Source organism: Neophocaena asiaeorientalis, unplaced genomic scaffold (assembly GCF_003031525.2).
Source record: "Neophocaena asiaeorientalis asiaeorientalis breed wild unplaced genomic scaffold, Neophocaena_asiaeorientalis_V1.1 scaffold70, whole genome shotgun sequence".
Lineage (NCBI taxonomy): Eukaryota > Metazoa > Chordata > Mammalia > Artiodactyla > Phocoenidae > Neophocaena > Neophocaena asiaeorientalis.
The window spans coordinates 1,957,645-1,971,548 of NW_020175410.1; the positions used below are offsets into that span (position 1 = coordinate 1,957,645).

At 33.8% G+C, this 13,904-nt stretch overlaps 1 protein-coding gene across 1 annotated transcript in view; it reads left to right on the forward strand.

The window, feature by feature from the left end:
* The window catches only part of AGMO (alkylglycerol monooxygenase), a 385,566-nt gene that overhangs the window by 222,556 nt on the left and 149,106 nt on the right, over positions 1 to 13,904 (forward strand). The window contains exon 14 of the mRNA XM_024767092.1: positions 4,666 to 4,771. Within this exon, the coding sequence (XP_024622860.1) occupies positions 4,666 to 4,771 (106 nt within the window). The remainder of the gene's footprint in view (positions 1 to 4,665; positions 4,772 to 13,904) is intronic.

Sequence of the window (13,904 nt, forward strand, 5' to 3'; positions counted from 1 at the left end):
AGAATTTACATGTAACTGTGAAAAATGGCAAAAAAGCTCAGTCATTCTTGAAATCTTATCATCGTTGTAGTGTAATTGTTTTTCAAGTAGGTAACCAATAACCAGATTACTTTCAGGAAATTTTAAATGTAAAAGTCCAGTAAACATACATTTAATCTATATTGAATATCATGTCACTTTCCTAAGAAATGCTTAATAGCTGCTCTGGAATATCAGTAGAATCTGAAGTTTCATCAAGATGCAGGTCCAAATGGTTAATGGAGCTGTGTACAGTATGCCTTCGCTATAAACATTTGGTAGAGGGATGCGGCTGGCACACTTCACATAGTCATATGTAAATGGTGTGTAGAATTTTAAACGTATTTTCTTCTATAGTTTAAAAATTGTGTTTATTTTATTTAACTTATTTGGCTTTCTATCCATCCCTACTTTTCTATATTAGAAATAAAAGGCATACTAAGCCATAAGAAAAGAAAATGAAAAACTGAGTCACAAGATAATCTGAAATAATTACCCAGATCCAAAGAATCAGGATCACGTTTTAAAGATCACAGTTCTGTTGGTTCCATATACGTAGTAAAATTATCAATCAGCCAATAACAATAGCATAGTTTTATGTTTTTAATGAAGATTTTTTTGTTTCCGTGGATACAAATAAATAGGCCAAATAAGCAAGCTATTGATTTTATCACAATATATCCTATGATACATTAAGCTATTCTTATTGTATATATTTATATAAAGTCTCCCCTGCCTCTGGCCTTATTTAGGAACTCATACTGAGATATAGGTATGTCATTGTACAAAGGAAGCCAGAAGAGAATGAAATGATATGTTTAAAGTGCTGAAAGAAAATTACTGCTAACCTGTAATTCTATATCCAGCAAAAATGTAGGTGAAGTAAAAACTGTTTATACAAATTTCTATAGCAAGCTTCACATTTGATAGTGAAATGTTGAAAATTTTCCTTTGAAACTGAGAAGCAGTTAGATATGCTCATTATTTAACACTGGGCTGGAAACTGTCAGTGGAGAAAGGAAAGAGAAAAGCCATAAGGATTTGAAAGGAATTAATAAATTAATTAGAAAATTAATTTATGTTAATCTAAAAGCTAATTAGTGAATTAATTAGAAAATCTAAGGAATCTATAGGGAATTTATTCAAATTAATGGATGAATTTCAGAAAAGTTTTTAAGAAATTATCATCAACGATATTTTTATGTACTAGGAAATATAAAACTTTGTGCAATAGCATCAAAGATATCAAATAGCAAGAAAAAACAATCCTAAAAAAATGAGTACAAAATCTCTAAACTACACTATAGAACTATTGAAATACTGTGAAAAATAAAGAATTTTTAAAATTGGAGAGATAACTATTCATAAATTAGAATCCTCAATATTGTAAAGATTATAATTTCAGCAATTGATTTACATATTCAGTGCAATTTGAATTAAAATTATAAAAGGTCTCTTCTTTGTGGAATTTGACAGGACCTTTCTAAAATACATGTATATGGAAATGCAAAAGCCCAGTAGTAGCCAGCACAATCTTGAGATTTTTTTACATGGCAGGAGTTGAGTTACTGGCTATCAAGATTTATTATAAAGCTACAGTAATTAGACATGTTTTATTGGCACAAAGATTAGAGCAGAGAACCTAGAAACAGATCTATGCATATATATGGACTTGATTTGTGACAAAGGTGTCCTTGCAGAGCTACGGGAAAATGCTATCTTTTCCATAAATGGTCTTAGTAAAACTGAATTTCCACATAGGAATAAGAAAAATAAACTTGACAAATATTTCACACCATAAAAAATTAATTCTGGGGTCAGGGGATTGCAGATTTAAAAGTGAGAGGAAAGCCAGTACAGATTCCAGCAGATAGTATAGTAACATATCTCTATAACCTTGGAGTAGGTAAAAATATTAAATGGTTCACAGAAATCCCTAATCACATAGATAAAACTGATGAATTAGATTAGAATAATATTACGAAAGTCAGTTCTTCAAAAATTAACTGTTATTAAGACAGTACAAAAGTAAAATTCTCAGGTAGGAGATGGTATTTGCCAATTTTTATAAGCAACAAAGACGTTGTATCACAAATGGCTAAAATTAAAAGAATTGACAATACCACCTATTGGAATGCTCACACCCTAAAGGAGGCAGTTTATATTGTGATACCTAATTTGAAAAACGGTTTGAGAATTTTACTAAATTTGAATGTGTGTGTGTGTGTGTGTGTGTGTGTATGTATATATATATATATATATATATACACACACACACACACACACACACACACACATATATACCCTATAACACGGCCATTCAATTCCAGATATATACTAACAATGCACCCCAAAATCACGTGAAATAATGTTCAGAAAGCATTGTTCCTAATAAACAAATGTGGCCAACAATCCAAATGTCCTTCACAAGGTGAATGGATGCATGAATATTCATAGGTTCACACAGTGGAATACTATGCACGAGTGAAGAATGACCTACTGCTGCATGCAGAATCGTAGATGTATCTCACTAACAACACTGACTGAAAGATGCTAAATACAAAAAGGTGCAGACAATATAATTTCATTTACAAAAAGTAAAAAAAAAGATGAGGAAAGAACAGCTTTTTAAAAAAAAGAACAGTTTTTAGAAATTTATGCTAAAGCAATAAAAATATAAGTAAAAGAGAGCAAGAAATGGTATGATTAGCATAAATGATAAACTAACAGGTTGTGATTCTTTTTGCAACAGAGGGAGGGTGGAAGTATTGAGGAGGTGAGATGTCTTTGGGGGGGACTACTATTGAGTAGTGGTTATATGGTTTATTTGTTGAAAATCATTGAGCTGCATATTTCTGTTTTGTGTACTTCTCCCTATGTATGTTTCACTTCACAATATAAAGTTAAACAGTAAACGATAGAACAGAATTAATAAAAATAAATGTGTTTTAAATCAGACATTTTATTTTCTGTTTTATCACTGAATATTACCCAAATATCAATTTAAAAAAATAATAGTTTACAGTAATGAAGTAAGATTATTTTACAAGGGAAAAAATTTCTTAACATTTTTTTCACATACACAAAAATCACATTACTTGGATGCAAATGAATCATAAACTGTCACCCTGTTTTAACTGAGTTTAAATTATTTGGTAGAAATGTGTTGTCTATTTTTGCACAAAAATGTTATATTCAATTTTATAGAAACAACATGTCATTATTTTTTTTAATTTTATTATTTATTTATTTTGGACTGTATTGGGTCTTCATTGCTGCACGCAGGCTTTTCTCTAGTTGTGGCGAGCAGGGGCCACTCTTCGGTGTGGTGAGCAGGCTTCTCATTGTGGTGGCTACTCTTTTGTGGCAGAGCACGGGCTCTGGGCACGCAGGCTTCAGTAGTTGTGGCATGTGGGCTCAGTAGTTGTGGCTCGTGGGCTCTAGAGCGCAGGCTCAGTAGTTGTGGCGCACCGGCTTAGTTGCTCCATGGCATGTGGGATCTTCCTGGACCTGTGCTCGAACCCGTGTCCCCTGCATTGGCAGGAGGATTCTTAACAGCTGCACCACCAGGGAAGTCCACAACATGTCATAATTGATGGCAGAAGAATTTTTTAAGCTTATAATAAATACACTATTTTAGATTTTTTTATACTTTTTTCTTTACCTCTATATTCTAAATTAACTAAATAAAATATAACTTTATTATAATGACATTAATTCAATAATATTTTATTTAAAAATTCACCTTACATAAAAATACCATTTGTCTTTTATGAAAATATTTAATTATACAATAAATGTTGGTTGACTGTTATATGAAATGTATTTTAATCCGATAAAGTAGCTGTTCATTCCTATTATTATAAGGCAATTTAGAAATGCCTATCTGTGTGACCCTCAACTCCATTTTAAATACATATACCTATTTTATATGTTAGAGTTTGAATTTCAAGAATACTATATATAACGAAAATATTCATCACAAAATGATTAATAAAGATCTATGCTGCCTATCATGTTAGACTTAACTACACATTGTCATGTTCCCAATATTTCATAATTCGAGCATTCATTATTTTAGAGTACTGTCGTTAACTATGTCAGTCATCCTAAGAAGTCATCTATTAAATGAAGTTTGAAGGTATTGGGTCAGTGAGGGGAGTCTAGTCTTGAAACCCTAGAAATTTAGTTGTCTAATATTTTATTTATTGAAAATGTTTCACCCTAATTCACAAACTAAGCAATAAATTGATAAAGAATAGATTTTCCTTAAAAGATGCATTTTGTGTCTTAGTTTAATGCCTTTTTTCAAGCAGCTTCAGAGGCACATGCTCCTCAAATATATTAAAATACTATGTGTTTCTTGAAAATTAAAATAAGTATATATCACTCTATTAATTATACCAGGTAATAAAGAGCATATTTAAAGCTAATGCATGTAGGGCTTCCCCGGTGGCGCAGTGGTTGAGAGTCTCCCTGCCAATGCAGGGGACACGGGCTTGTGCCCCAGTCCAGGAAGATCCCACATGCGTCCGGAGTCTGTGCTCCGCAACGGGAGAGGCCACAACAGTGAGAGGCATGCGTACCGCAAACAAAACAAAACAAAACAAAATAAAGCTAATGCATGTAAATGACATTTTATTTCAGACCTAAGGCAGCTGTTCTGGAAGCTTTCCGTTGCTTGGTGTTCCTAATGCTGTGTAGATTGGGTCATCTGAAGTCTTTCATCCCTTCTTTGTCATTTGCTTTTGAGGTAAGATATTTGCTTTAGGTAGCTATAGCAGGATTAAACATCTGTTGCATATTTAATTCATTCATTCAACAATGTTTTTGTCTATTTATTTTGTGACTAGTATTTGTGGGAAATTTTTACCCATTCACTTACTTGCCAGTACTTATTTGTTGTGTCACCTTGAGCTAGTTAATATTGTTGAGTCTCAGTTGTTTGTTCTCTAAATTTGGATTGATACTATTAACCTTCATAAAGTGGTTGGACAAATTGCATTGCATGATGTTTATAAAGAAAGTAGGCCGTGTAGTTGTTTCTCAACAAGTGGTAGAAGTGACTTTACAAAAAGTTTTTGGCAGAGTCTCTGCCATTTGAGATTTTTCTTTTTAGGCTGTTAAAGTGAAAATTGTGTCTAGGATGTTTTGTTAATTACTTAAGAGAGTTAATAATTCTATAGAAATAAAATCATTAATGTAATTGAGATTTTTCTACAACTGAAAAATATGTTTAATTTGACCTGTTAGGATTAAAACTTATCTTCCAAGAACACTGAACTTTTGCATTCATATTTATGATTTTGAATCTTAGATAACTGTTAAAAAACATAATTGTCATCACTATTGTTTTAATGGACATGGTTTTATTCTTTTAAATCAAGGGCTATATTGTTGAACTTTGGTGCTGAGCAACCCACCAACATCCTCGGAATGTGCATTGTATAACCTTATTTAAGCATGAAACATAGATGCTAATAGTCTCTCCAGTGTTAATGGAAAACTGAAAGAGACACTTTCATAATTGAGTAATAATTATAAGTTGGGACAGACGCTTTGGAAGACAATTCAGTGATACTTATCAAATTACAGATACTCATACCCTTTGACCCAGCATTCCACTCCAAGGAATTTGTGCTACACAAATGATACGCTCACACGTGTGCAAACTGATGTATATGCAAAGTTAGTCATTTGTAATGGAATGACTGAAAACAACCTAATAGCCATTAATAGGGAACTGCTTAAATTTTGTGGTTCACTCACAAAGTAGAATATGCATTTACCAATGGAAAGAGCAAAGTTTTTAATACCAGTATGGAGCATTTATAAAAAATACATATATATTTGATCTTGCTGCATCATGTGTGTATATATTAAACAGAGAGAGAGAGGGGAAAAGAGAGAAAGAGAAAGAAAGAGAATAAAACTTGAAACAGGAGAATTTGTGAAGTATGCTACCATACAAGGCATATAAGTATAAAAATGAAGAAGGGGAGTTATATGCATATAAATGTACAAATATTTTTACATGTATGTAAATGTATCCAGAAATATAAACAAGATCCTTACACGTGGTTGCTTGTGGGAAAGTGAATTGTGTGACTAGAAGAAAAGAATAGGGGGAAGATTCTTCATTAAGTTAATATTTTTTGGTACCTTAAAATTTCTGAACCATGTAAATATATTCCCAATTTTTAAAAAATCTAAATTAAAAAAATGAAGTATTAAATCTTAGTACCAGGATCTTGGATATCATCTAATCTAACATATATATTTAAATAGGCATTAAATAAAGTTAATATGTCTACATGTATTTTGTTTCTTGAGGTTACAACCTAAAATCAAAATAAAGAAGCATAAATTGTACATGTTTAATGAAGTTTAGAAATATAAATGCAAAAAAAACCCCTTAAAAATAAAAAAAACATCATTTTCACATTTTATATGAGGGAAGCCCTTCTAATTGGAGGCATGAAGGAGAGTAATTACATTTAATGAACCTACTCTTGGGTATATTGTGGTAGTTTATCTTAAATGCTCCAGAACAAAGAGAGAAGGTAGGTTCTTTAAGTTGTCCGTGTTGCAAACGTGAAAAGAAATAGTTACAAAAAACACTGGGGTTTGTGATGGTGGGATAGTGAAGGGCAGTGTAGTGTGTCCAGCTTTTGAGGGTGATGAACTCTAGGGGTGAAGCGCTATCTGTTTACTTAAATTAGTCAGTAGGTGAAAGCGAATGTTAGGACTTGAGCTTTGAAGCCATATTGTCTGAATTTGATTCCTGGCTCAGGAACTTACTTTCGGTGTGTCCTCGGGCAGTTATTTGATCACTTAAATATTCTTGGCCTTAACTTCCTCATCTGTAAAGGAATAAACTAATAATGTCTATCAAATAGGGTTTTGAGAATTAAATGAGATAATCTATGTAAGAGATTTAATACAGTGCTCAACACAGTACATGCTTAATAAATGTTAGGTGCTATTATTATTATTTTATATGAGCTTAAGGATCCCTTGAAATAATTTTTTGGCTTGCCACGAGATCCAAAAGTCAAGTTTGGGAACTACTGACATAGGGGTTGGGAAGGAGAAACAATGTTGAACTTAATGTTATGGTAATGGATTCTTAGCCTGACACTCACTTTTTTGGACATTGGACTCTGCCTCAGGTCGTTCACCTGTAAAATAGGTTTAACGAGAGCTAATACGCATAGAGCTCATACTGTGTTCTAAAAGACTTACCTGCATTATTTCGTTTAGTCTTCATATCAAACTTATGATGTGATTACTATTATTATTTTCATAATGGAAAACTGAGTAACAGGTTGAATCACTTGTTTGAATTCACATAGGTAATATGCAGACAAGTCAGGATACAGCAAAGGCAGTCTGACACCATAGCTCTTGATCACTAAGCAATGTTTTCTTCCATGTATTGATAGCAGTACTCACCTACCTCAAGGGGTTTAGATGAAATTTCAGATGCAGTGTAACAAAAGTACCTTGAAAAATGTGGAGAGCTAAAAGGTCTTATCCATTTAGCTGCAAAGTGCTCTGAAAAGACTAATAGTTTGAATAAGTTACCTCTGAATTATCTTTGGTTTATGATTCAAGGAAGGGAGGACCATGGCCAAATCTTTCAAGCTGCTTACCTGTTCTTTCCAGAAAGGCACACACATGGCCAATTCTTCAAGAACAGATATTGCCTGTGATTTGCCACTAAAACGTTTCCTTAAAGTGGTATAATAATGATGTCTACTCCATGTGGCGTGGTGGAAAAATTAAATGACACAAAGGAAGAACATAGGAAGCACTTGATACATTTTAATTATCATTATTCATATTACTATTATTACTGCTATTATTGTTGTTATAAAAAGTATTTGTACTACTATTATCATTATTAAAATATTATTATTATTAGCCACTGAATTTCCGAGGTTAAACCTGAATAAGTCTTCTCTGACCAGAGGTCAATGACTATGTGGTAAAGACTGGGCAAGTATTTTATTATCAACATTTTTACCTGTGAAATAGGCTTTTTTCCACTTCTTTTTAAAGTTCAAAAATTTAAAAATTAAAACCAGTTACCAAATCTTGTTTCCTAATTGTGAATTTCAAATTTGTGTTTTCCTAACATTTTTATTTCTTAGAACTTTATGTAAATCTTTGCCATTTATCAAAGCTTTACTAAAACTGTTCTTTGCACCCCACAAGTTGTACAGAAACCTAATGAATGGCCTCAGTGACTCCATTCAATATGAATTAGAACTGACTGACTAGGAGTGATTATTCTACAAGGATACAGTGTTCTCATCATTTTTCTTTGAATCTATCATTAGAATCAGAGACATTGAAGCAATTAATCCTCTTTCCTTTATAAATCAATGTTGTACGTATTGCCAACATCAGCTTGTAGCCCGATGACTCTTCTCTGTTTATCTCGAAGGCTGGTTGGAGATTGTCTGTTATATTGCTTTATTATGTAAGCCAAATTCCATAGGTGTGCATGACAACAGTCCTATGTTAAACAAGCGTACTGCTGACCACACCTGTTCAGCTAAAAACACATACACACAAGCACACACAGACTGAAAAAGTGATCTTAAATTATTTTTCACTTATATTATAAAAGAGCTCTTAGGTAGGTAGTTACAATTCTGAGTCAGAAATACAAGGTATGAATCTGATCCTGTGACTTCCATGTGGAAGTTTTATTCCCTTTAGCTTGGATCCACGAGAACATTAAGTAAGGGTGTGGTGCTCTTGCCATTTATAAATAAAATTTACTGGTATACAAAAGCATAGTTGTCTATCTAGTGCATGAAATGATTAGTCCATGCCTTTGTACATACCTTTTTGGATAGATCAATCAATATCTTGACTGACTCACATACTTTTTTAAAAACTTGCTGTTTTATGTATAAGAAATTCGACAGAAAACCAATCACCTCACTGTTTCATTCACTCATTTCTCACTCACATAAGCAACACGTATTTTTTTTCTGCTGGCTCAGGTACAATTTGTTTTTTCTAAGATCATCTATGAATTTGTGATTGATTTAACTTGCATCAGTAGCTTTAAACGTGTCTAACCTGAAAGACACTTAAAGAAAAGATAGCAAGGTCAAAGATCAATAAATATTTTGATAAGTATATGGGTATATAAGATAATGGGAAATACTTGTTTGCATATATTTTGATACTATATATATTTTGTTTCACATAACTTTTTATTTAATTGAGGAGATAGTTTAGGGTACTGGAAAAAGCATTGGCTTTGAAGTCACACAAATCTAAGTGCCATTTCCAGCTCTGCCGATTGGTTGTATGGCCTTGAGGGATTACCTAAAATAACCACACCTTCGTTCCCTCAACAAAAAGGAGAATAAAAAACGTATGGAAGTTGTTTTTATATTCAAAGGAGTAAAGAGGATAGTCTGTAGAACCTACCATAATATCTGGCATGTAAGTAATAATTATATCCACTTATCTATGCCATATTCACACACACACTACATACACAAACTACATACACACATTTAAAACAATGTTTTGAGAACTAGGGCATTAAAAGCAATGAAAACAAAAACCTGAGAATAACTGCTTATTAGTTGATTCCTAAAGAACATGCAATGTCTATAAATTTAGACCTCAGAAAAACCCTAAATTCTTACAGTTTTTGCTTGAATCATTAAAATGGAAACACATCACTGTTAAATGGTGAACCAACTTATGTCTGCTGAAGATGTGCACAAGAGGGGAGTAGAATTTGAACAAGCAGAGGGGAAGGTGGAGAGCACTTGACTGAAGGGAGGTTACAGTGAAAGGTCTGGAAGCAGGGGTGGCCATGGACTGTTTGAGTGATGAGATGAAACTAGTGACAACAGCCCAAAGAGTGGATCCTGATAGGAGGTAAACACGTGCTCACAGAAGACAGAACCAGCCTGCCTAATGCTCTAAGTGGCAAAAAGAAACGTTTATTCAACACTTACTGAACGCCTGATCCAGCAAGAACATAGCAAAACCTTCCCTTTGTGAGCTCGATTTTAATCAGTGTATTAATTTTTGATTGCTGTAAAAAAACTTACCATAAATTTAGTGGCTTAAAACAACACACATTTACTGTCTAACAGTTTCCATGGGTCAGGAAGTCAGACACAGTTTCATTCTATGCTCTCTGCTCGGGATCTCAAAAGGCTGCATTTCAGGTGTCCACTAGATTGTGTTCTCATCTGGAGGCTTATCTGTGGAAAAATCCATTTCCAGGCTCACTCAGGTTGTTGACAGAATTCATTTCCTTGCAGCTGTATGACTTAGGGCCCCACTTTCTGTGGCTTTTGACTGGAGGCTGCCCTGAGGTCCCAGAGGCCGCCTGCAGGTCCCTGCCATGTGGGCTTCCTCTGCACGGCCTTCTACTTCATCAAACCCCAAAGAGAAACTCTTGCTTCAGGAAGGGCTCAGGGCCTCTTTGAAGGATTTTTACGCGATTCAGCCAGGCTCATCCAGGATACTCTACTTTTATCAAATGAAAAAGTAGATGTCCTCTTAGTGCCCTGACCACATTTTCTACTCCTTTCCTTCTTGCTTGCTTAGTTCCAGGCATGTGCAGTGTTCTAGAAACATGCTCAGTATACCCTGCCTCAGTACCTTTGCTCTTGATTTTACCTTTGCCTGCTCTTTCCCAGGAATCCACAGGACTTTTGCCCTCATATCAGGTCTTACCTGAAATGCCACCAGCCTTCCTTGGGTACCATTTTTGTTGTTGTTGTTATTTTCTAATTTTGCCTCGTCCACCCCTGATTTAATTTTCCCCTTAGTATTTATATGTATATAAGTATTTGTCTGAATTATTGTCCGTACTCTCTCCAACTGTGGCAGACAGAACCTTGAGTGACACCATAATCCCTGCCTCTGCTGTTTATGACCTGTCAGCCTATATAATCCCCTCCCCCAGAATACGGGTGAGACTTGTGAATGCTTCTAGCCAATAGAATATGGTAAAGACTTCAGCATTTATTTGTTGATTCAGTAAATGTTGAGTGAACACTGACAGCACCTACTCCACAGCTATAATCACCCAAATGGGAGAGAGCAAGTTGTTGGAATTTTCACCTTACATAGAATGCTGAATTAAATATTGAATACTTCAAATAACAAGGCATGCATATTCACATGTCCCTTGTTATCCAAATGGTTGATCAAATGCGTGTGTCCGGAAGTGAAGGGAGGTCTAGCAGTTCTTAGCAGCATCATGTTTCATGGAGTCTTCCTTTCTTCTTTTTAGTAAAATTCAACCTTCTTTGCTGTTTAAGTTATCTGTTCCTACAAAACAAACCAACCCCAAATTTAATGTCTTAAAATAATGAAGATTTATTATTTCTCACAATTCTGTGGTGTTTCTACCACTGTTTTAATGTAGGCTCACGCATCAGGCTGTATTCAGCTTAAGGGTCAGCTGGGCTGAATGTACACAAGGGTCACATGAGGGGATGTCCATTTTGGCTGTTGATGGGAACACCTTTATTTTCACTCCACAAGACCTCTCTCCAGTGGACCAGACCAGGTTTTTAACCTGGCAATTTCAGGATCATGACAACTAAATCTGCCACACTTCTTGAAGCCTAGGCTCTGGAACTCAAAAAGTGTCATTTCTTCCATATTCTATTGGTCAAAGAACATCACTAGGCCAGCCATTGTTCAAGGAGTAGAAAGATAGACTCCATCTCTTGATTAGAAGAGCAGGCAATTATAAAAGGGTATGATGAATTTATGGCCATTATCTAATCTACCACACTTGGGCTTTATATTATTTAGGTTCATCTCACAATGATGATTAGTATATCACAGGATGTAGACATATTTGCCTGAAGCCATCTTAGTTGGTTCATTTCAGCTGTATATCTGTTCTCATTATGAATGTGGAGAATAGACTGCACCCAACTTTTTTTCATGAAATATATGCTAGTCTGCCATAAACATACTTACGGATTTATGTGGAAAAATAACACGCGCAGGCACGCACACACGCGTGCGCGCGCGCACACACACACACAGACTTATGATATTCGATATAGAGCAGTTTTGACTAATCTATTTCAGTATTATTCAAACCTCAAATATTTTTATCAACCGTACAAAGTTTGCATTTATGAAAAGTACCTATATGTTTTAAATAATACTTTCTTCATATCAACTCATAATTTTTCCATTATAGTATTTATTATACATTAAATTATATAAAATAGTTTTTAAAAGACAGAATGAAAACCACCTGCCTTAAAAATAAATATTACAATACCAGTGAAGTATTGTTAACACTGTGATGTGCTACCTGGGTGATCCTACTCTATATCACACTCCCACAGATACTACCATTGTTTTGTACTTTGTGTTTATCATTGTCATGCTTTTTCTAAACAAATTCTAATTTTTTCATATATTCTTAACTTTATCACTAAGCAATATTTGATTTATTTAAAAACTTTGAGTAGAACAAAATATCATATATGTATAGTTTCCTGCAATTTCCTTTAATTTACTGAACGTTTTGTTTCTAAAATATAGCCTTTTTATTGCATGTATTTGTACTTTATGTACATTGTATGACTGTATCCAATATCCGTTCTCTAATGTTTGTTTCTAGCTTTTACTTTCACAATGCTGCAATGAAAATTCATGCACAGGTCTTGTAGTGCACATGGCATATATGTAGTTTCTCTGGGGTTATACAAGTAGATGTGGAATTGTTGGATTGTAGGATGTGGCCCGTTTATATTCCTAAGAGAACGCTAATTTGTTTTCCAAAGTTATTGTAAAATTTACCACTAAAAGAGTATAAATTCCCTCCCCAAAGTCAGAATTGTCAGCTTTCTTAACTTTTGTTCATCTGGGGGATTAAATGATATCTCATTGTATTCCTAATTACCATCTTCTTGTTTATTACTGAAGATGATCATTATTTCATCTTCATTGGTTATTTATGTTTCTTTTCCAGTGATATGCACTTGCATATCATTTACCCAGTTTTTCTATTTGGTTGTTATTTAGTTCTTCTGCTTTTTAGAAATTCTGTGTACGATACCATTCCTTCATCATTTATATTTGTTAAAAGTATCTTTCCTCAGCTTGTAGTTTGTCTCATTGCCCCTGGATTGAACTCAGATAGGTTTTATTTCCACAGAGTAATGCCATATAATAGTATACTACCTCCACACATAAACATGATACTACCATTCGTTATTATGAACTCTGATAAACATATACTTTTTCTTATATACATAGTGCTAAATATATCCAGCTACAGTTTTTCCTGTAACTACCAGTATAAGCCTATATGAATCTTGGACAGGGTTATGAATCTAGTCTATAATTATGCAAAAATAAAAAGCTAACATATAATATGAAGTTTAATTCCACAAGCCTGACTTCTTTAGCAAGGTTTATGGGCTGTTTGAATTTTAAATACATAGATCAGAATTTCCCCTATCCTTTTTTAGGAGAAAGTACTCAAAGTTACTTCAGAATCTTTACATTATATCAAAACTGCTAAAATACTGAAATGCTCCTATGTCCATAATGCTACATTACAGAGAATATATGAGTCTTCTATTAAACAACCCAAATATTAGCCATTATTTCCTGTACATTAGCTATTTATCCAATAGGTGAATATAAGCCACTTCACCAGCCAGATCACAGTTCTAGAATGTAATCCCTTTTGTACTCTTTAAATTAAGAAATTTGAAAATAACCTGCATGTGACATATTAGAGTATATGTTTTATAAGACATAAGAGATTTTTATTTTTAGGAAAATATGCAACATTCATGGAATAGTATAAAATACACAAGCATTGAGATTATTAGCAAATTTCCTTTAGA